The sequence below is a fragment of the Pteronotus mesoamericanus genome, unplaced genomic scaffold (assembly GCF_021234165.1).
Source record: "Pteronotus mesoamericanus isolate MK-2021 breed Mesoamerican mustached bat unplaced genomic scaffold, CSHL_Meso_final contig_25, whole genome shotgun sequence".
In the NCBI taxonomy this organism is placed as follows: Eukaryota; Metazoa; Chordata; class Mammalia; order Chiroptera; family Mormoopidae; genus Pteronotus; species Pteronotus mesoamericanus.
This window is the reverse complement of record NW_026555105.1, coordinates 36,203,748-36,225,555: the sequence shown is the minus strand read 5'-3', so window position 1 is coordinate 36,225,555 and position 21,808 is coordinate 36,203,748. Positions and strand designations below refer to the sequence as shown.

General features: G+C 40.9%; 1 protein-coding gene across 1 annotated transcript in view; it reads right to left on the bottom strand.

Annotated features, from left to right (window-relative positions):
- PCSK2 (proprotein convertase subtilisin/kexin type 2) overlaps positions 1–21,808 on the bottom strand; it is a 360,494-nt gene that overhangs the window by 50,597 nt on the left and 288,089 nt on the right. The window contains exons 7-8 of the mRNA XM_054574083.1: positions 14,210–14,298; positions 5,385–5,560 (exon numbers count right to left, since the gene is read on the bottom strand). Coding sequence (XP_054430058.1) covers positions 5,385–5,560; positions 14,210–14,298 — 265 coding nt within the window. The remainder of the gene's footprint in view (positions 1–5,384; positions 5,561–14,209; positions 14,299–21,808) is intronic.

Genomic DNA, 21,808 nt, shown 5'->3' with positions numbered 1-21,808 from the left:
GAGCTGGGTAACATCAAGAGTAACCTGGGAAAGTGTCCATGTTTCCATACTGCTTGAGTCTGGTCAAATCCCTTTTTTGGCTGTCTATTCTAAGACGGAAGTTGTATTGATTTTCTAGGGCTGCTGTGACAAGGTGCCACAAAGCCAGGTAGTATAAACAACAGAAACATTGTTTAGCAGTCTTGAGGCTAAAGTCCAAGATCAAGGTGTTGGCAGGGTTGGTTCCCTTGAGGGCTGTGAAGGAAGGATCTGTTCTACCCCTTTCTCCCAGCTTCTGGTGGTTTGCTGCCAATCATTTGTGCTCCTTGGCTTGTCAAAGCATAAACCCAATCTCTGCTTTCATCTTCTTCTGGTGTGTGTCTATGTCCAAATTACCCTGTTTACACAGACACCGGTCATATTGGATTAGAAGTCCACCCTGTTTTAGTATGACCTCATCCTAACTAATTACATCTCTAATGACCCTGTTTCCAAATACACTCACATTCTGAGATACTGGGGATTAAGAACTCAACATATGAATTTTGGGGGACACAATTAAACCCATAAAAGAGATGGAGCATATGGTCTTACACTTCTGTTTAGACATTTGAAAGAATTTAACAGCTCAGAAGAAACTTCATCAGAAGGCTGAAAAGCCAGCATGAATATAGATGATTGCCACTTGATGTTATTGAGATAGAAAAGAGTGGGCTGTGCTAGCAACCTTCTAACTATCCTCTGACCTCTCAAGTTCTAGACCTTTCCAAAAGAACCTCATTTCTTACTTTTGGAACCTAGCAGGGGGAATGGTGTCTCCCCTAATTGGGCCAAAATTGCCCTTAAACCATTGGAGTGGGAGCAGATGGCAGTTGGGTAGAGGCTGGCAGGTTGTGATAAAGGAGGGTGCTGATGGGGCCCTGTCCAAGCAGAAGTACCACGTAAGCATAAACCTAGAGGAAGAGAAAAAATGGATTGAAGAGATGGATATACAAAGTCAGTGAGAAACAGGGAAGGTGAGAGTGGCTGTGCCCTGTGACTTTGGGGCACTAGCGGGGATCTCTACATACTTTTTGGCCGGTGTCCTGCAACCACTTGGGTCTAGAACATCTGTCTGGTCCCAGTCTGTATGAACTCCTGCCTGAACCTATCCCATTGCCCTTATTACTCCTCATGCATCCTTACAACACTAAACACCTTCAGTTGAGCTACCTGGACCTCTGCTCCTACAACTCAGAGACACACTAGAGAGTATGGCTTAGTCATCAACACATCCAATGTACCACCCTAATGAGGATATGCAGCACAATTACCTCCAGAAAATGAGTCACCTCTACTGCTCTTTTCTATACATTATAGACTTTTTAAAACTATGTCTTATGGTCTTATTATCTTAGGGTCACATGATACACATCCTAGAGGTCATTTAGAGCAGCACCTCTTGAACATAAATGGGCTCTTATTAAAATTCAGATTCTGATATATTAGGTTGGTGAGTGGGATGGGGCTGAGATTCTGCATTTCTTATAAACTCTTAGGTGGGCCAGTGGCCACACTTTGAGAAGCATTGATGTGACTATTTTACAGAAGAAGAAAGTGAGGAATGGAGAAACTAAGTGACTAGTCTGAAGTCCCACAGCCAACAAAGGACAATACTGAGGTGAGAACTTACGTCTCCCAGCTCTTAAGCTCAGTTCTCTACTTGTTCACACCAATTCTTATAAAACAATTCTTGCACAGAGAAGCAGACCTCCTTCCATGCAATGTCAGTCATATTGTGAAGATGGAGATGTGGACAGGCCAGCAGAAAAGGCTGTCATTCTGAGTGATGATTCTATTCATGTGCTTCTTGCCATGTGGAGCTTGTGACAGCTCTGATCAGAAGAGAAATTGTGGCTGGGAGGACACAAAGACCTGGTGGGCCTGGCCATGTTCCAAATAAAACATTATTTGTGAAGAGAGCTGCTGGGCTGGATTTGGCTTGTGAGCCTAGGTTGGTTGACCCCTGTTCTGAGGTTGACTTACTGTTTACTGTTCACTGTTGTTTAGGGCCCAGCCTAATTTTTGTCCAAGGAAAACTTCGGTTCATTGATACTAGTAATGAGTGTAAGCAAGCAACAATTTGAGGATCAAAACTTAGATTTTTCATGTCCAAATTTAATCAAACTGGGCTCATTTTGTCAACTCTTTTACAAATTTTATAGGACTTTGCATTCAGAGGTTTAGATTCAATAGGACTGTAAAAATGGATATAGGAAGAAAAGCTAAGGAATGATTTTGGAGGCCATGGTTCATGATGAGAAGGGAGGAAAAGGGGTAGCAGAAAACCTAGCCTGAAAATATCTATGTTGTTAGGTGCAAACTTAGTTCTGAGCTTCCTGGAAGCCATGAGAAAGAGCAAACACAAATGAATGTTATAAGGTGGGTCCCCTAGGGGCAGAGCCAGAGGTAGGGACTTGGGTGCTCCAGACATACTGAGAGAGAGCTTTCAGGAGAAATCTGTGAGTAAGGAAGTAAAACAGGAGGGGCAAGGAAAGGAACCCCAAAATGATGTGGTCTTGAGTAAAGGTGAGCATTGATTGGCCTGATTCACTAGGGGTTCTGGAGCATAAATTTCACCCCAGAGTGGCCCCTGCAGGAGCCAAGCAGGCTGGCTCTTTCTACCCTGAATCAGTCCATCATTGGCAGTGGGCTCCCCAGTGGGTGTAGGTGTGGGCAGAATCTTCTGGATGAGAAGAATCCTGTCAACCAGGACAATTCTCTTGGAAAGGGGCAGCTATGAGTCATCAGCAGCAAATGCAGCAGCTGGGGATGGCCCACCAAAGACTTCAACTACAGTTATAGACTTCTATATGACTTTTAATCTTTCAGCCATCAAATTTCATTTATGTATTAGTTCTACAACTATTTATTGAACAGATGACCTACCATGTTTTCAAGTCCTAGGCTATTCCCGAGGATTAGCTGGAGAAGAAAACATGTGTTCTCTGACCTCAGGAATGTAGAAAGAAAAGTAGCCTTTACTATTATAAAAAATACAAGCGATAAGTGTTGTGGAGCATGTGGAGAAAAGGAAACAGTTGTGCATTGTTGGTGAGCATGCAAATTGGTACAGCCATTATAGAAACTGGTATAGAGGTTCCTCAAAAAACTAAAACTAGAACTGCTTTATGAACCAGCCATCCCAGTTCTGGGTATACAGGGTATGGCAAGTATAGGTTTACAGTTGCTTGAATAGAAAACAATACAATAATGAATAAAAAAATACAAGAATAAACTGTGTTTTATGTACTCACAACAATAAACCTATTTTTGCATTGCCCTATATTCATAGGACATGAGATCAGTATCTTGAAGAGAGATCTGCATTCCATCTCTATCTATCTATCTATCTATCTATCTATCTATCTATCTATCTATCCATCTATCTATCATCTACACACACACACACACACACACACACACTAGAATATTATCCAGCCATAAAAAGAAGAAAATCTGCCATTTGTGACAACACGGATGGAATTTGAGGGCAGTAAGTGAAATAAGTCAGAGAAAGACAAATTCTGTATGATCTCACATATGGAACATAAAAAAACAAACTCATAGTGACAGAGACTAGAATGGCTGTTGCCAGGGGCTGTGGTAGTAGGGGTGGAAGGATTGGGAAGATGTTGGTCAAAGGTACACATTTCCAGTTATATTATACATGAGTTCTGGATATCCAATGTACAGCATAGTGATTATAGTTTAAAAAAAAAATGAAACAATGCTTGGCCTATGGTAACTCTTTAAAGATATATAAAAGAAAAAGTAATCTTCAGCTGTTTTCTCTAATATTTTTACCTTTTCAGACTACTGTTAAACATATGGTGTTTTGTCCATTTATGTCTTTTAGTGTCATTAATGTATAAGTAATGAGTTTATGTGTTTTCTGTATACAGACTGTAAATAATTTAAACATATACACAGAACGGGTTCATTTTACAATTTATTTATAATAGTGCTAGTTTATATACCTAGATTATGGCTATAGCCATTTTGTCTACTTGAAATTTGTGAAAATCCAAGAAGCAAAATTTTAATGATTCCTAAATGGATTTTCCGAAGTCCATATTCTAAACTTCTTATAGTTGTTTGTCCCCTCCTTAGGACCTAATTGCTCTTACTCTACACACCCCTGCTGTAATCTTTGGGATGTGATTCTCACATGATGGTTGAGTAAGAAAAGGGAAAGGAAAGTATGGAGGGGGCATTGGTGTCAACCCCATGGCAAGTCCAATACTTAAAAAAGACCAAGTGCAGCAAAATGACTACAACCCCACGTAATGGGTGTATGGCACCAACTAGGAGTAATTCTGAATTCAACACATTGCAAGAACATGTGAAAACACAACATTTTTTTAAATTCAAGTCACTAGTCTTCCAGCTGAGAGGCCCAGGAACGGTGGAGCAGAGACAAGCATCCCCACCACGCCCACTGAATTCCTGACACACAGATTTTACAGGCTGTAGTAAAACAGTGCGCTTCATGCCATTAAGTTTTGGGGCTGTGACTTTAACTTCCACAGTGACCAGGGCAAGCACCAGCCCTTTGTGGGGCATTTCCCAGTTCCAAGCACTTATATATTTATCTCTTTTACACCTAACAATGATCCCAGTAGGAATGTATTATCAAAAAACGAGGCACAGTGAGGTCAACTTATTGCAGCTGGATGCTCAGGCACTGAGTTGTACAACTGGGACCTGAACCAAGAGAGACTGATCCAGCAGCCTGGCTGTCTTGTCTGGGGGAAGGACCCTGCCCTGAGAGCTCAGAGAGAGTCTCTCCTCTATCTCTCTGTGCAGCCACTGACCCCAACACTCCCTGCAGCCCTCCCTCTTGGCTCTGCCTTGTCCCATCTCCTCGGCTCTGTCCCTGCGCTCATCTCAGGGAGCTGCGGCCATGGAGACCACACTGCTTACACCTCAGGCTGGGAGTGCCCTGGGTTTACCATCCCCGTGGCTGCATCTGCATCCAGTTTATGCTGAGGTCCCACTGTCTGCGGACGACTCCTTGGGCAGGGCAGGGGGCAGTTTGTTGTCACTAGTCAGGCCCCCTCCTATGAGTACCAGGGTAGAGTAGGACCTTCCTTCTCAGGCTCCAGGTCTGCATCACTGTCTGTGTCTGAAGATGCGCCCTGCCTCCTCTAGCCACCTCCCCTTTGTCCTCCACAGGCATCCCTTTCAAAAATCTGTACACCTAACCCTGCTTTGGGGTCCATTTTTCATTGAAGCTGAGATAATGCAAAGGGTGACAGCTACACGCATTCCACCCTTATTGTTACCTCTTGTCCATCTCCTTTTGACCCCCCCCACCCCCACCCAGTGTTGGAACCAGGGCATGGTGGCAGGAACGACTTTACCTTGTTCACACCATCAGCCATTGCCTGTAGAGTGAGCTCTCGGGGCCCATCCACTGTCTTCCCGTTGTCTGTTGGGCCCCAGCTGGCGCTGTAGATGTCGATCAGCTGGGGCACGTGGCTAATGGAGGAGGCCTCAATGATGTCTGTCATAAATGGCTGGTCTAGCATCCGGATACCTGTGGACACAGTGGTGGGTAAATACAGAGTTTTGGTCCCTAGCTCACAGGAGGTATGGGGTGGTAAGGGCTCAGATCCCAGGTGCAGTTGATCTGCCATCCTGGATGCCCTGCGGGACACTGCCGAATCCTGAGTCCCACATGGGTGTGGTGTGTGGGTTACACATTCTGAGAATCAAGGAGGAGGCACTAACTAGCCCACCCATCCTTTTTGGATCCCACCCTCACCTTTTCTTATGTAACTATTTGAAGACAACTATATTCCTCTAGAAAACTTTACTAGAATTCCCAGTGGGGAGAGAATGCTTTTACTCAAGACATTCCTCGATAAGCTTGTTTCTAAGTGGAAGGTCAGCCTTCAAGGACTGGGTGTTGACTGGAGCCAAGTTTCAGAGGAGAAATAAAGTTATTGTGCATGGCAGTGACAGGGAGGCAATAGATAATAGATATTTAAGGAGAAATCCTAGAGCACAGAGGGCAGAGAGTAGGGGGTCTCAGGGACAGTGTAGGTAAGTGCAGGATCAGGAAAAGAGGAACTCTCAGTTTCAGTGTATTTGAGAGGGGACTTTGGGAAGGACAGAAAGGTTGCATAACTTATTCTAAAATACACTAGTAATGGGTGCATGATACAACCTCCTCTTTATACCCTATGGCATCTTTGTAAAGTTGGTGTTACTCTTTGATGCCTTGTGGGAATGACTTCTTGCTGGGCAGTTGAAAAGGAGCAAAGTCCTGTAGTCCTGGATTGTGAGTATGTGGGGGGAAAACCTGAAGTGGGCAGAGGGACACAGAGAAGGGACAAACCTGTGGACACCTGTGGTTCACATAACTTCTAAAAAGCCTCTCCAGAGTTAACTCAGCAGCAGTCAATGCGACAGGCTTTCTGACATCAAAACATTGGTGTTTGGGGCCATATTGTTCTCTGCTTGATATACTATTCTGTGGCAAGGAACCTAGAATTTTAGTACACTGACTTGAGTCTTTCTGTCCATGGAAATTTTGAAATGAGGGAGTTGGGCTGCACACAGTCAAAGCTTGGATGCTGACATTCCTTACTTGTCCCCGATGGTCAAAGGACATTATTACACAAGCATCACTACCTAACATGGTATACAAGTCAGCTTAAGGAAGGACAACTATGGTCTTGCAGGATATATAGAATTGACATAAAATGGTCATTTCTCTCAAGGGTCTCTCTTTTCTCCTCAAAATCTCATAGTCCACCCCTTGTGCTTACATTGCAGCTTCTGCCATGGCTCACCCTACTCCTGACTAGCCTATATGTTCAGCAGACATTTCCCCAGAAGCCTTTCTGGATTCAGCTCTCCAGGTTTTCCACTAATACCATACTTTTCAGCCTTCTATTACCATTGTTTGTATGTTTCATTCACTGTCAGGTAGCAAGGTCTTTGAGTACAGGGCATGTGTCTATTTTGTTCACTTCTGTGTCTCAGGGCATCAGTGTGGTGCTTAGAATTTTATCTTAGGCTTGATAAATATTTGTGAATAAATGCACAGTATTATTGCATTATTTGGTTGATTTTCTCCCTAACAGAAACAACAGGTCTAGAAAAACAAATAATAACAGGTCCAGATCTCCATCCTCTGCCATTAACTTATAAATCAAGTCACCATTTTTGCCAACAAATATCTCTTTATGAGTTAACATCCTTTCTCCTGGAGGAAGCTTATCCAAAATAAGTGTGGTTTGAACTTTCTGGGAACTCAGTTTTATGATTCATTTTATAAAGGATAGAAAATTTAAAACTCCCCTTTTTGTTATTGGTACATCTATATTTTGTTATTTAAAAATATTTCTCAGCAAAGGTGGCCCACAGGTTATAGAATTAACTAAATAGTGCAGCTTCTTCTTTTAAGAAGTCATGCCCCCTTTGTGGACAGGGAAACATCACAGAAAGGTTGGTATTCATCTTCTTGCAGGAAGAAACCTCAGATGGTCATGAATTTGTTTAGTGCTCAGATGACCAGGACTGAATAGCCACCTTAACTGGAAGATGAGACAAATTTGACACTGGCTGAAGTAGGCCTGGACTGTCCCACCCCTGCCAGCCAATGGCAACGCTGGATTTTGCCATATAGTCAATGCGTGGTGCATCTAGTTGTGTCCTGTACCCACTCTTTTTGCAGCTCTTATTCCTCTCTCTCTCTCCCTCTTCATCCCCTCCCCGCCTCCCCTTGTGCTTCACAGAACATCAGAGCTGTGTGCATTAATCTTCCGACTGTTTCAGCATCAAGAAAGACAAGGGCGGCCACAGATTGGAAGAAAGGCTCTCATTCATATTCAGGGGCCAGGCACCCGACATTCTTTTAATCTCGTTAAGCTCTGGAGGAATGAAGCATACATTAATTGAATGAGACACAGCATTAATTTTTGCAAGCAACTGCACCATTAGCAGCTAAGACACAGGCTCAGGGTGACCCTAGGGTGTTTAGGGAGGGCCTCTCCTCTGTCTCTGGGTATTTTATGAGCTACAAGGGGACACAGAGAGAGAGGACATAAGAGAAGGCATGAGAATGAGAGGTAGAGGCAAAGAGGGAAGATCAGGGACCTAGAACTCAGTGTCTTCACATTTGTAAAAATGCTCTACTGGCTGATAAGATTCAATGGTGAGGAGATGTGGTGTACATCAAGCATCAATTCCCCCATCCCCCCAACCCCCCAGGCCTTATCACCACAGTAATAACTAGTGTTGGCTCTGCAGCTACCTCCTCTCTTCTTTTAGGTTCTGAGTCTCATGCTTGCCTGCACAATTTGCATTACTGCTAGCCTCTAGGGCAGTGATTTTCAACTGGTATGCTGCAAGAGTTTTTAAAACATTCAATACATGACTATTTAGCCAGGGGCACTGACCTCTTTTCCCTTAGATTGCCAAATAAAAAATGATAAAAGCCAACAAAAACAAAATAGCCATCTGTTATAAATGTCCTGTCTTGAACTATAAATATGTAGATCATATAATAGAGTAGGATCTTATTGGTCATGTTGCATAGTAAGGTTGCATCTGATTGGTTAATTCTTGGTACTAGAAATCCCTATATACAAGCATAGGTATCTGATTTTTTAAAAAGTCACTTTGGAGCAAAAAGGGTAGGTAGTTACTATTGTTAGTATTATTATTAGTAAATCAATAAAATTATACTTATTTTTGTCAGATAAGCAAAACATATATTTATATAAAATATATAAATTTAATATTTATATTATATAAATATATTAAATGCTACATCTTCCCCAAACCTCAGTGTCTCTAACTGCCACATTTAGTGCTTATGGATATTAATAGGCTAAGGAGCAAATACACGCTGGTCAAGGTTTTAAGGATATGAAAATATTATTGTGCTAATGGGTGATTTTTATTGGTTTATTTAAAAACTCTGATTAAAAAAAACACATAAACCCAAATATGTGGAAGCAGTTAATTGCTGGTAGCAAAATTCCAAGTTATTTTAACAATTGTCAACAGTATGATTTTCAAACTCTTCAGAATCTTTGGTCAAGGGAGATCTTATCCGGAAGCCCAATACATAAATCTGTATGCTCTGGCTTAAAAAGGAAGGGAGGTTAGGCCAATCCCATCTGGCCTGGCTGTACCCTGGGGCTGCATTGAGAAGCTCTGCAGAAGCCCAGGGATGATGATGCAGCATTCACCCTCAAGTCCCTTGCTGTACCTCACCCCAGTTACTCTTGGCCTCTTGGCTCTGTTTTGTCCCTACCAGCAATCATTATCTGATATTATTGTGTGCATTTTCTAATTTTCAGAGCCTTCTCATAGACTGTCAGCTGTGTGAGGGCAGGTGTCATGTCTGTCTGCAGGCTCACTGCTGCATCCCACCACCCACACCAGGATGGGGCCCATGGTAGGCACCCAACAATGAGGCCCAGGTATTGGAACTACTAGTTTGATTGGAATAAAGGAACAGAGGTAAGATGGTACTGGTGGAAAAGGAAATACTTTAGCTTCACAGATAGAAATTGCATCAGCTGTGGGTCCTTAGAGCTTTATGCCATTAGTCTCTCAACTCCAATTATTTACCCATTTTTCCATTCAACAATATATTCCTACTGTGTATAATGGGTTTCTTCATTGGCCCTTACTTTTCTTAATTCCATCCTTGCTTTCTGCTGTTCAGGAAATAGGGTTTGAGCACCCACTGTGTGCAGACCCTGTGCTAATTCTGAGGTGTGAGAGAAAACAAACATGGCCCCTGTCCTCAAGGAGACTGTCATCTGCCTGAGGAGAAAGATATTAATATGTGCAATAACATACAATAATAAGAATATGCAGTAACCAAAAATAGTTACTGTTGGGATGGAAAAATTCCCCAGGCTTTATCAAGTGTAGATGAGTAAACTGGTCTGGGAGGGGAAGTTGGAAGAAACAGTGGGGACTTGAGAGCTGAAGGACGAAAAGGAGGCAACCCTATACAGTGTAGGGGTAAAGTATTCTGGGCAGAGAGAAAAGCAAATACAAAGTTTCAGTATTAGAAGGAGTGTGGCTAACTCTTTGTAGTTTGTAGTTGCTAGGAGGCTTCATTTAAATTATAGGTACCCAGAGGCTCACCATGTATGAATGGGAACTTAATGTTCAATGAAGATGGCACCACAAATCAAAGGGACAATTTGGATTATTAAATAGTGGAAACACTGACTCACTATTTGGAGAAAAATAAAATTGGACTCCCAGTTAGCACAATGTACAAAGGTGGAATCCAGTTGGACTAATGACCTCATATGAAAGTTTGGGAGAAGATATTTGCATTGATTAAAACTGATCAGGGACTAATATCTAGGACATATGAATGCTTGCAAATCAAGAGAAAGACAGGATCCCCAGTGGGGAAATGAATAGGACTTATTTTACAATTTCATCTCTGTTTCCTTTCTATTTTGGACTATGACTCTACAGCACTATAATTTTAGCTTTTTCTTGAAGTCAAGGTGAAGAGAGACCTAGGACACTGGAGGAACTTGGGATATTGCTGCCAGTGTCTCCCCAACATGTAACTGAACACCTTGACACCACCAGAGGCTAGCAAGATCTTAGTAGGCCACCAGGTGGCGCTCCACACATCTCTAGCTCAGAAAGGAAAGATTCTCTAGAAGAGTATGCTCAATTAGTATAAAAAACAGTCAACTTTTGTAATTGTCAACCAGAATTAACAAAATGTTCTCCCTAAATATGTAAGGTGAGGACCCCTAAATTCTGCATGTGTTGGGATCTTGAGTAACTCTTCAGCGCTTCCTCATGACGAATTCCCTTTTGCTCCTCTGTGAAAACATAGAGAACACTGGATGTACTAACCTAAAGGACACAGGACAGAGTATAAAGCTTCCTGGTCCTTGAGCAGTTAGAAGCAGCATGAGTGGTTGGTTACAGAGGAGCAAAGCTGGGGCTTAGGGAGTGGACAGGGGAGAAAGGAAGGTGCTTGGCTAAAAATCTTTGTGTGGCTGGGTAGCTCTGGTGTTGATTTCTGGAATCTCAGAGTGTAGGGGGCCACTTTGAGTGGTATCAGAGACAGTAGTCCTGTGCAAGCTGGGGCCTGGGAGAGGACCTGTAAGACTTGGCCAGAACAATGGTAATGAGGTTGATAGGCAGGACCCGATAATAACTCTGAGGGCCCCCGGGGGAAATCAGGCCTAGAAGTAAATTACACTACTTGAAACATGCTTTGTTTCTCCCTCAAGCTCTGTTAATCTTATACCAGATAACCAGCTGAAGGATGGGAAAGAAATTTACAAAATTCCTGGTCCCTGACCCAAATCCTACCTGGAGCCATAATGTCTGCTCATCTTGGACCGAAGCAATTCAGTGTGTTCCTGCCATTGCCTTCTTTAAACATCACCTATTTTCTGTAAACTTAAGTTACTGATGTAATTAGATTACCTATACATTCCTGCTACCTATCCCCCTGCTTGTAACCCTCTCAATAAAGGCCATTGAGCACAGGGGCTCAGGGCATTCCCCACTAGAGGGAATTGCCTTCCCCTTTCCTTGACAGGCAAGCGGTGTCTGGAATGACTGTTTCTTCCATCCACAGTGAATCGGGGTACTTCAAGGGCTGGAGTCCTCCATATCAGAGAACTGCTGTCAGGGTTTCAGAGAGCATGGGTTGTGTCTTTGAGACACCAGGCTGCATTCACCTGTCTGTGGGGTGGGGGTTAGTCAGCAGGTGAGGCGGAGGTTGTTGCACTATGCCTGGATCGGCTGCCCGCTTGTGAATCTTTGCCTGAGGCTGTGCTCTCTGCCTTATTAGTTCTAAGCTCACGTGTGCTGGCAGACTGGCCGGGCCAGGGTGTTCATGTCCCAGGAGCTTTCTCCACCAATAAGGAACAGCATTCTCATCTTGGGGGGAATAATTTTGAGGAGTATTCCCATAGTCTTTTCTTTCAGGTCCTCAGTTGTCCAAGGGAGCAACCAGCTCATCTTTCTTGCCTCTGCCACCTTTTCCTCCTTCTAGTTTCCTGGGATCATTTTTCATATAAACTCCTAGCACCTGTAGATAAGCAAAATTGCCATCCCAAAATGTGTGTCTCTGGCATGAGGATTATTTCTTTTTAAAGAACAAAGGACTCAAGAAGAATCTTTGCCCTTCCCTCTTATGGCCTAAAAGAATTTAGACAGAGGGCATGTTCCTGGAAGGGAGTTATCCTCGTAGATAACTATAGTGTAATGTGAACTAGGCATGGCAGGGCCTAGATCAGGGTCTGGTCTGTCTCCCATTGTCTCTGCACGACCCAGCAAACATTTGTTTACCAAACATTTGCTTTTCCATTTCCTTGTGAATTGCCTTTCTTTCCTTCAAAGTCCCAAAATACTACCCCCTTCTCTTTAGCTCAGGATGGCATAGGAGCCTCAACTACCCTATTTATTCCTGGGCACCGAATTCTTATGGAACCCCTGTACATATGTAGATAGTTAAATTTGATTATTTTCTCTTGTTAATCTATCTCATGTCAATTTTATTCTTAGACTAGCCAGACGAACCTAGAACAATAGATGAAAATTTCTTCCTCCCTTATATACCTCAGTTTTTATCTCTGGCTTTGCTTTTAGGAAATTCATATGAAAAGAGCAGGATAATTTTGTACATTTGATGAGCAGCTCAGATGTTTTCAGAGTTCAGATAACAGAGAAAAAAAATAAAAGAAGCAGGTGAGGAAAAGACTCCAATAAACCTCCAAAACATCTTGAGCTGCTCTAACTCTTAATTTTTGCAGGCAATAGTTTTAAGAACCCCTTGTTCAAAAAACCATTTACTTTGGGTGTACAGAGCCTTCCAAACTATTTTGAAGACAATTACCGTGAATGAGAAATTCAAGTTTGACTTTTTCAGTTGTCTCCATTTCTGTCTTGTGAATAGAGAACATACCTCGCCTCAGCTACCACTCGAGGTACAAGCTTAGCTTATAAAATATTAATTGGGTGATATTCTTTCCCCGATTTCATAATGGCTTCTGACATTTTAATGCTAGTGTTTTGGATGCATACAAAGTAAAGAAAATTGAAACATGAGGGAAAATCCTCCTCTATTTACCTTTCAGAACCTTCAGATATATTCTTTTGTGAAATTCAGCACCTAGCTCAGGCAAGCCAGTGTTGCCTAGCTCAGACAAGCCACTTAACAAACAGTGTTGATAGAGGTTAATGGTGGGTTTGTATAAGTTGCTCTTTCTTTATTTAGGTCCCTAGAAATGCAAGTGTCAGCACAAAGTATGTTTATAGTTCCATTAAATCACCAGGAAAAATAATCAAGGAGGTTGTAAGGAAAAAAAAAGAGAGAAATAAGGTTGGGTGAGTCAACCTAAATAAATTAAGAACCAATTTGATGCTAAACTTAGAATGAGTCAGGAGCCACTCCATTCTCCAGCATCTTGTTGAAAGATTATGAACCTGGCTCTTTCATCTTCTTTCTCTCCCTCTTCTTTGGGATGGGCACATGTTTGGTTTCTAAATTTCTAGTGACTTGTCATCCTCACTTCTAAAGCCTTCTGTAAAGTTGTTAAATATCCTTCCTGTGAAACTTAATAAAAAGGTTCTAGGTAGAATATATTTCCTTAAAGATGAGATGCATTGTACAAAACACAAAGAAGAAAAAACCATTTTGAAGATCCTGAGTATGTTTATAACAATTTATACACTTCTCCTTATTGTCTACAGTCTTTCTTTGAGTCTCCTCAAAATGTTTTTGATATTAACAAGAAAGCATACACCATTTATATAAAATTTAATAAACTGGCAATTACCAAAGTCTGCTGTTAGAAATCAGGATTGTGATTATTCTTGTATGTCTGGGTAGTAACTGGGAATGGACACAAGGACAGCTTTTGGGGCACTGGTAATGCTTTGTTTTTCGGCCAGTTTGTAAAAATTCATTGAGCTATATGTTTGTGATCTGTGCACTTTTCTGTATATTATGCTTAAATAAATAAAAATTTAAAATTTTATTAATATTTTCAGATAGGTTAAAATAAAAATATTTTTTTCACTCTTGTTAAATGTAGGAGTCCCTGATCTCCTGCAGCAGTGGGAGTTTTTGCCAGGCCCTGGCCAGCCGGAGACTAAGATGTGATGCAATTTGGGGCTGGCTGCCCAGCCTGGGGACTGCTATTTGGAAGGGACAGCTTACCTGCAACCTTGGAGTTGTATGCCACTCCAACCCCACAGATATTGTTATTGGCCGCGGCAGAAACTTCCCCTGCACATCGGGTCCCGTGGCTGTGGAGACAAATAAAGACAAATTCGACACAGTTTCAAAAGACTCTGGAGGAGGTTCCTTAAATTCTATCAACTGGAAGCAATTAGCTTCTTTTCAATGGCTCAGTTAGCCCAAAGCCAGCACTTGGCCCACCTGATTTTCCATCTGTGTATCCCAGCGTCCCTTTCCTTTCTCTTCCCCCTCCAGCTGCCTTCTTGACCTTGGCTTATTTCTACCAAAAGTAGCTTTTCAAAACATTCCAAACTTGAAATTTGATCTTTACTTTAAAATTTGGACTATCTTCCTGCACAAAACACCTTTGTCTCTGGTGAAAAAGAAACACCATATAAAACAGGTTTGTACTGGTTGGAAGAGCTCTGATTTTTTAAAGGCACTAGAATTGTGGGCTGGCACTTAATTTCAAGGCTGTCCCATCCATTGGGATATAAGGGTGCCCTGTCAGTGACTGGATAATTATTCCTTACCTTTTTAGGATCATAGGCTCCTTTGAAGATGTGCTGAATGCTGTAGATTCCCACTTTCCTCCAGGAATTAAAAAAGCATATATTGCCAACATTTTGTATAGTTTCAAGGGGTTCACAGAACCTTTGAGGCTGACCAGATTAAGAACCTCAGAACACTTATTAGATAATCTTTCTGAGGTTTGCCTGGCTTTATAATTCTGAGCAAGGCCTTCTCAGGGCTCATGTTCTAGAATGTTCTCTGCAACAGACACTGTAATTCCATTAATTCTCTTCTGTTTGCCTGCTCTCTTCCTTTTACCATGGGCTCCAAATAGTTCTTCCCCTCCTGTGTATATTTTCCCACTCCTTGAATTGGCCTCGTGACTTGGGTTGACCCATAAAATGCAGTGGAAGGATGATAAACTCCTTCTTAAGAGGCCTGGAAGCATCTGCTTCCATCAGCTGGTGCCAGGTGCCATATAGAGGAGCTTGAGCTAGCCCACAAATGAACAGAGCATGTGGAGAGAGAAGCCCATCAAATTCCAATGTTTCAGCACCTTGGATGAAGTGTCTGACACATGTGACACCTTCCTCCTCCAGACCAGCCAGATCATCCCAGTCGGCAGCTAGGGGAAAGAGATGGACTGTCCCTGCCCAGGTTACAGAACTGTGAGCAAATAAATATTTGTTCTTTTTAAAGCCACTAAGTTTTGGGGTACTTTGTTAGTGGCACTAGAGAACTAAAACAATCATAAACTCTTAAGTCAATCAGAATGCTGTGTTTTAGTCCTAAACAGCAAGATGTGGAAGTCATCTGAAACTACCACTCCTGACCCTGTCAAGTCCATTTTAAAGGTCTGTGAGGCAGCCAAGGGATGAAATGTTCCCATTATCAAGTCTGCTGGAACAGTATGAGCACAGACTGCTGAAGGGCCAGCCTGGGCAGGGCTGACTTTTCCATTCCCTGCTCAAACTGTGGTGCACAGCAAGAAGATGTGAGTGCAGGGCTGACTGGCACAGGGACCGAAGAAATTTTGATTTCTGCAGTATTGATTAGCATACTGTTTGCGACGTCCTCTTGGGGCAAGCAAAGCTATCGCACCAGTCCTTACGTATACACACCCTTTTTTTTCTTTGTGTGAATAAAAGGAAACCCTGCCTCTCTAAAAACTGCATATTTCCTGGGTTGCAAGATCCCTTTGAAACAAGAACAAAATATGTATGCTGTGTCCAAATAAACCCCAAAGTTATTATAGAAGTTGGCCTTCGTGGTGAAAGGTCTATGAAAACTTACAGTGCTAAGCAAACCACTATCTACTACTAGTCTAAGTTTTCTGTAAACCGCATTTGAGTTCTCCAGGAGGTACTTAGTTAGGGTGTAACTTGGCAGGTGAGTGCCATGGTTGTGACTTTTATGGCCACTGCCTTTTTACTCCAAATGATGAAGAAATTGATAACTAAAGTGTTGACATACAGCATGAGAGCACACACATGTATCTATATACATAAAATGATATATATATATACCCCCTTATATTGATTCATATATACTTTACTTAAATATATTTACTTAAATATATTTAAATGTACTTTAAATGTATATATTTAAGTATATATTCTACATCTACTTATATATTCATTGAATATATTTTATATATATAATTTATATGTAATATATACCCATACATTATCTATATACCCACCTATTATATATTTAAATACATATTTAAATATATTATATACTTATATAAAATACATACCATATATAAAATATATATATATGCTTTATATATGTGCACATATTTTAAGAAATGGATACTGATTAAATGTGACTTGCTTGAATCGGATACAAAATCTTGATAAATCATCTTTCCATGTGTCTGGTTTGAAGAAAATTCCATATTTTTATATGATCAGCCAGGGCACAAAAATAGTCACACATGGTTTTTTTGTTATGCAGTGATGATGTCAATGAAAAATTCCTGAGAGTGAGGACCCTTTAATTGGAAACTCCTTTTTTATCAGCCATGATGGCAGGTTTAAAAATATCTCAATAATAGACCCATGGACAAAGCCAAAGTGGGGAATGATTGAGGGTGGGAGATGGGGGTGGTGGGGCAGGGGAAAGTGGTGGCAGGAAAATGGAGAAAAATATATTTGAACAATAAAAAAATTTTAAATGCAAAAAAAAAATGTGACTTGCTTGTTTGCTGTTCGGCTCATACTGAACAAATAATTTTTAAACAAAAGTTTAAAAATCAATACCATGTCTAATTTGACTGAGCACTAATTTCCTTATTATTTAATAATCAACCCTGTCAAGATCTTCCTTCTAAGACCTGAAATGTGCAGTTAAGTCTTGCCTGCGCCATCAGTGTTTTTGTCAGCAGCTGTGGAGCATGTGGAGGTACTGATGGAAGCCAAATCGTGTATGGACTCTGCTCTACAAGACTCAGGAGCTAGAAGGACCAGTAGCCATCTGCTAGTTACTGAGCATTTTTTCATTAATAGCCACTGTGCTCAGTACTTTTCTTGCCTCACCTGCTTTAATCTTCACAGGAGGATTACTAGTAGGTACTGATTCATTTCACAGATGTCAAAGTTGACTCTTAGAGGTGCTGCTGGCTCCAAGGTACACAGCAAGAAGGTGGCTGAGCCCGGTCTGAGACCAGCACTCAATTACTAAACCACCCCACTAACGTCCTCTGTGGTGATAAGTTCATCTCTACTCTAAATCTACTCACTAATAGCTGGAGGGCAAATGCATGTGAACTGGCTTGAGCAAAGGAAAGACATTGAATCTTTCCATATTCTTGATTTTGACCTTTAAATGGGGAGATGAATGTTGTGGGCTCTCTAGGGGAACATATGGGAAGAAAAATTTCATTGCTAGATTAGGTGACACTAATTAATTATAAGCAGCTAGTGGAAGCTTCCTATACTTGTTCATGATACTATCTTTTCACGCATCTGGGCCTTTGTAAGCTCTTTTCCTGCTGCTGTGAATGTTTTCCCCTCAACCTGCCTTCCTGATTTTCTCAGACAAATGTGTTTGCTCCCTGAATGTCAGAAATATATTTTTTCAAGTCCATTTTCATTTGGTTCTTTTAACCACTTTCATTTGGTTTGCTTTCTTAAAACATTCAGTAGTTCCCTTTGCCTCTATAATTAAACATGAACCTGTCAGAAGTAAACATAGCTGTAGGGGGTGAGGGACAAATATGGATGCTTGATTGGTCTTCTAATGAATGTCAATGGGATGCAAGAATCAGGAGCCATGGGTGTGTTGCATTGCCCAAATGGCCCAGTCTACTACCCTCCGGGGTCCATGTCCTTGGCAATGTGATTTTCTTGCTCCTCCCATGAAGAGTGGAGCATGCTTCTCCCGTCCTTGAATCAGGCTGACCTTGAGACTTGTTTTGGCCAAAAGCACATGGTGGAAATGATGAGCTTAGCTCTTAAGAGGCCTTGCAGCTTCCCCTTTCTCTTGAAGCCCCACTCCGGTGTGATGTGGACAAGTTCAGGATTGCCTATTAGATGATGAAAGACATGTGATCCCTTGTTCCTGTCACCTCAGCTGATAGCCACCCATCCTTCAGACATGTGAAAGAGACTGTCCTAAACCAGCGATGCCCTGGCCAAACTGCCAGCTGACCATGGACTCACAGGTGAGCCCAGCCACAAAGCTGAGTCTGGTCCAGATCAGCAGAACTGTCTAGCTGATCTACAGACTTATGAGCAATCATTAGTGCTTATTGTTTTAAGCTATTAAGTTTTAGGATGAGTGTTATGTGGCATTATTTGGCAATAGATAATTGATAAAATGAATAAGCAAGGCTGGAGGGACAACACATGGTTAACCTGTGGAGTGATAGGGTTAAAACATGGACTGTCATGATGATTACTGAGCCTTCCCCAAACAGCTGCAGTTGCTGTGGAGATGTCCAAGTAAAAATCTGAGGTCCTGTCCCTGCCCCTGGGGACCTCCAGCAAGAGAAGGAAGACATACTCCTTCTTTCCACGTTGCTGGTCTTCCTTTAGAGTGACTACTCATCCTGCTATCCTTTCCAGTCAAAAGCATGTTTTTCTATATGTGCTGTATTCAAGTCATAGAGTAAGATATAATGAGCAATGTGAATATAACAAGTATCATTTATTGATACCTACTAGGGCTCGGCTCTATGCTGAGAGTGCTGAATGCATTATTTTATTTAATCCTCACAACAAACTCTTATTATTTCCATTTTAAAGAAGAGGGTGTTGAGGCATAGAGATATTAAGTCACTTTTCAATAGGAGGAAGAAACAGAACTCAAGTCTGCTGCTTCTAAACCCCTGCTCTTAACCATGACCCTTGACTATCAGAAATTCTTGACTATCAGATATTGCTAACTATCAGATATGTGCAAATAGAAGTGTAATGTTTTATTTTATGGGTCAACTTGGCTGGGCCAGGGGGTGCTTAGATATTTGGTCAAATGTTATTCTGGATGTTTCTGTAAGGATGTTTTAAAGGATATTAACATTTATATAGGTGGAATTCGAGTAAAACAACATACATAACTCTGCATGACCAACCAAGGCATCCTAGATAGTCTCAATGCCAAAGGAACTTGTAATTACGTGTGTGTTTATATTGGTATATATATTTATATTATTTTATTTTTTATTTTTATTTTATATGTTTGTTTATTTTTAATCCTTGCCTATGGATATGTTTTTTAAAAATTGATTTTGGAGTGAGAGGAAGGGGGAGAGAGAGAAAAACATTGATTGGGTACCTCCCACATGTACTCCCACCAAGGATCAAACCTTCGACCTAGTTATGTGCCCTGACCAGAAATTGAACCTGCACCCTTTTGGAGTAGAGGACAATGTTCCAATCAACTGAGCCACACAGCAAGAGCGGTATATATTTTTAAAAGAAATAAATATATAGAAAAAATATATATATTTATCTCTCTATATTGTATCTCTATATAAATATCTCTTTTGTAGCTCTACATATTGTCTCTCTCTCTATAAATATATATTTATTGTATCTCTATATATTGTATCTCTCTATATATAAGTATATAGAGATAAATATATAAAGAAGCCTTGCTTGAAGGCATTATGCCTTAGAGTTGACCACTACACTAAGTTTGACAACTGAAACTCCCATCCATGCAAGTTTTTATGCAATTACCTTATAATCAATCTGTGTATACATATGTTTTCAAACTATATAAATGTTTCATAGCATATGATCTATTCGAAATTTGCTTTAGTCATTTGTATTTTTAAGGTTTATTCATGAATTTGTTTTTAGTACCATGTGTTTACTTATAAATATACTGAACTTTTCTTATTCATACTTCTAATGATATGTATTTAGGTTGTTTGCAATTTGCTTGCTATTAAAAATAATTTGAAGAAAACATTTTTGTATATTATTTCCTTGGACACATGTGGAAAGTTCCTCTGGAGGTATGTATTGGGTTGGCTGAAAAGTCCATATACTTTTTCTATAAAATAAAAGACATATATTTTATTTTCACCACTAACTTTTTTTTAGATTAATTAATTTATTTTTTGTTTTTGTTCTTGTTTTTTATTTATTTTTTAATTTTTATTTTTTAAATTTTTATTTCTTGTTCAAATACATTTGCCTTCACTTTCTTGCCACGACTTTCCCCTGCCCTCCTCCCCCACCTCTCTCCCTCAATCCTTTCCCACTTTGGCTTTGTCCAGGGGTCCTCCACACATGTTCCCTGACTTGACGCTTCCCTTTCCTTCCCCTTTCCCACCCCACCTCCCTCCTTCCCTCTTGATTCTGTTGGTTTCTTTTTTCTTTCAATGTTGCTGGTTATATTTTCTTTGCTTCTTTGTTTTGTACATTAGGTTCCACTTAGAAGTGAGATCATATGGTATTTGTCTTTTGCCCCCCGGCTTATTGCACTTAGCATAATGCTCTCCTTTTCCATCCATGCAGTCACGAAGGGTAGTAGCTCTTTCTTTCTTTCTTTCGGCTGCGTATTATTCTATTGTGTAAATGTACCATAGTTTTTTGATCTACTCATTTACTGATGGGCACTTAGGTTGCTTCTAGCACTTGGCTCTTGTAAATTGTGCTGCTATGAACTTTGGGGTGCATAGGTTCTTTTGTATTGGTGTTTTGGGATTCTTAGGGTATAAAGCCAGCAGTGGAATTGCTGGGTCAAAAGACAGTTCCATTTTTAGTTTTTGAGGAAATTCCAAACTGTTTTCCACAGTGGCTGCACCAGTCTGTATTCCCACCAGCAGTATACTAGTGTTCCCTTTTCTCTGAAACCTCGTCAGCACTTGTTTGTTGATTTATTTATGATGGCCATTCTGACTGGTGGTCTCTCATTGTGGTTTTAATTTGCATTTCTCTGATGGCTAGTGATACTGAGCATCCTTTCAAATGTCTCTGGGCCCTCTGTATCTCGTCCTTGGAGAAGTGTCTGTCCAGGTCCTTTGCCCATTTTTTAATTGGATAGTTTGTCTTCCTGGAGTGGAGTCATGTGAGTTCTTTATATATTTTGGAGATCAAACCTCTATCTGATATATCATTGGTAAATATATTTTCTCATACAGTTGGTCCCCTTTTTGTTTTGCTGATGTTTTCTTTAGCTGTGCAGAAGCTTCTTATTTTGATGAGGTCCCACTTGTTTATTCTTTCCTTTATGTTCCTTGCTTTAGGGGAAATATCAGTGAAAATATTGCTGCATGGGATATCTGAGAGTTTCCTGCCTATATACTCTTCTAGGACTTTTATGGTGTGGTGCCTTATATTTAAGTATCTATCTATCTATCTATCTATCTATCTATCTATCTATCTATCTATCTATCTATTCAAATACATTTGTCTCCACCTTCCCACCACCACTTTCCCCTGCCCCCTCCCCCACCTCCCTCCCTCAATCTTTCCCCACTTTGGCTTTGTCCATGAGTCCTTGATATATGTTCCTTGACTTGACCCTTCCCTTCCCTTTCCCTGCTCACCCCTCACCCCTTTCATCTTGACTCTCTTAGTTTCTTTTTTCTTTCAATGTTGCGGGTCA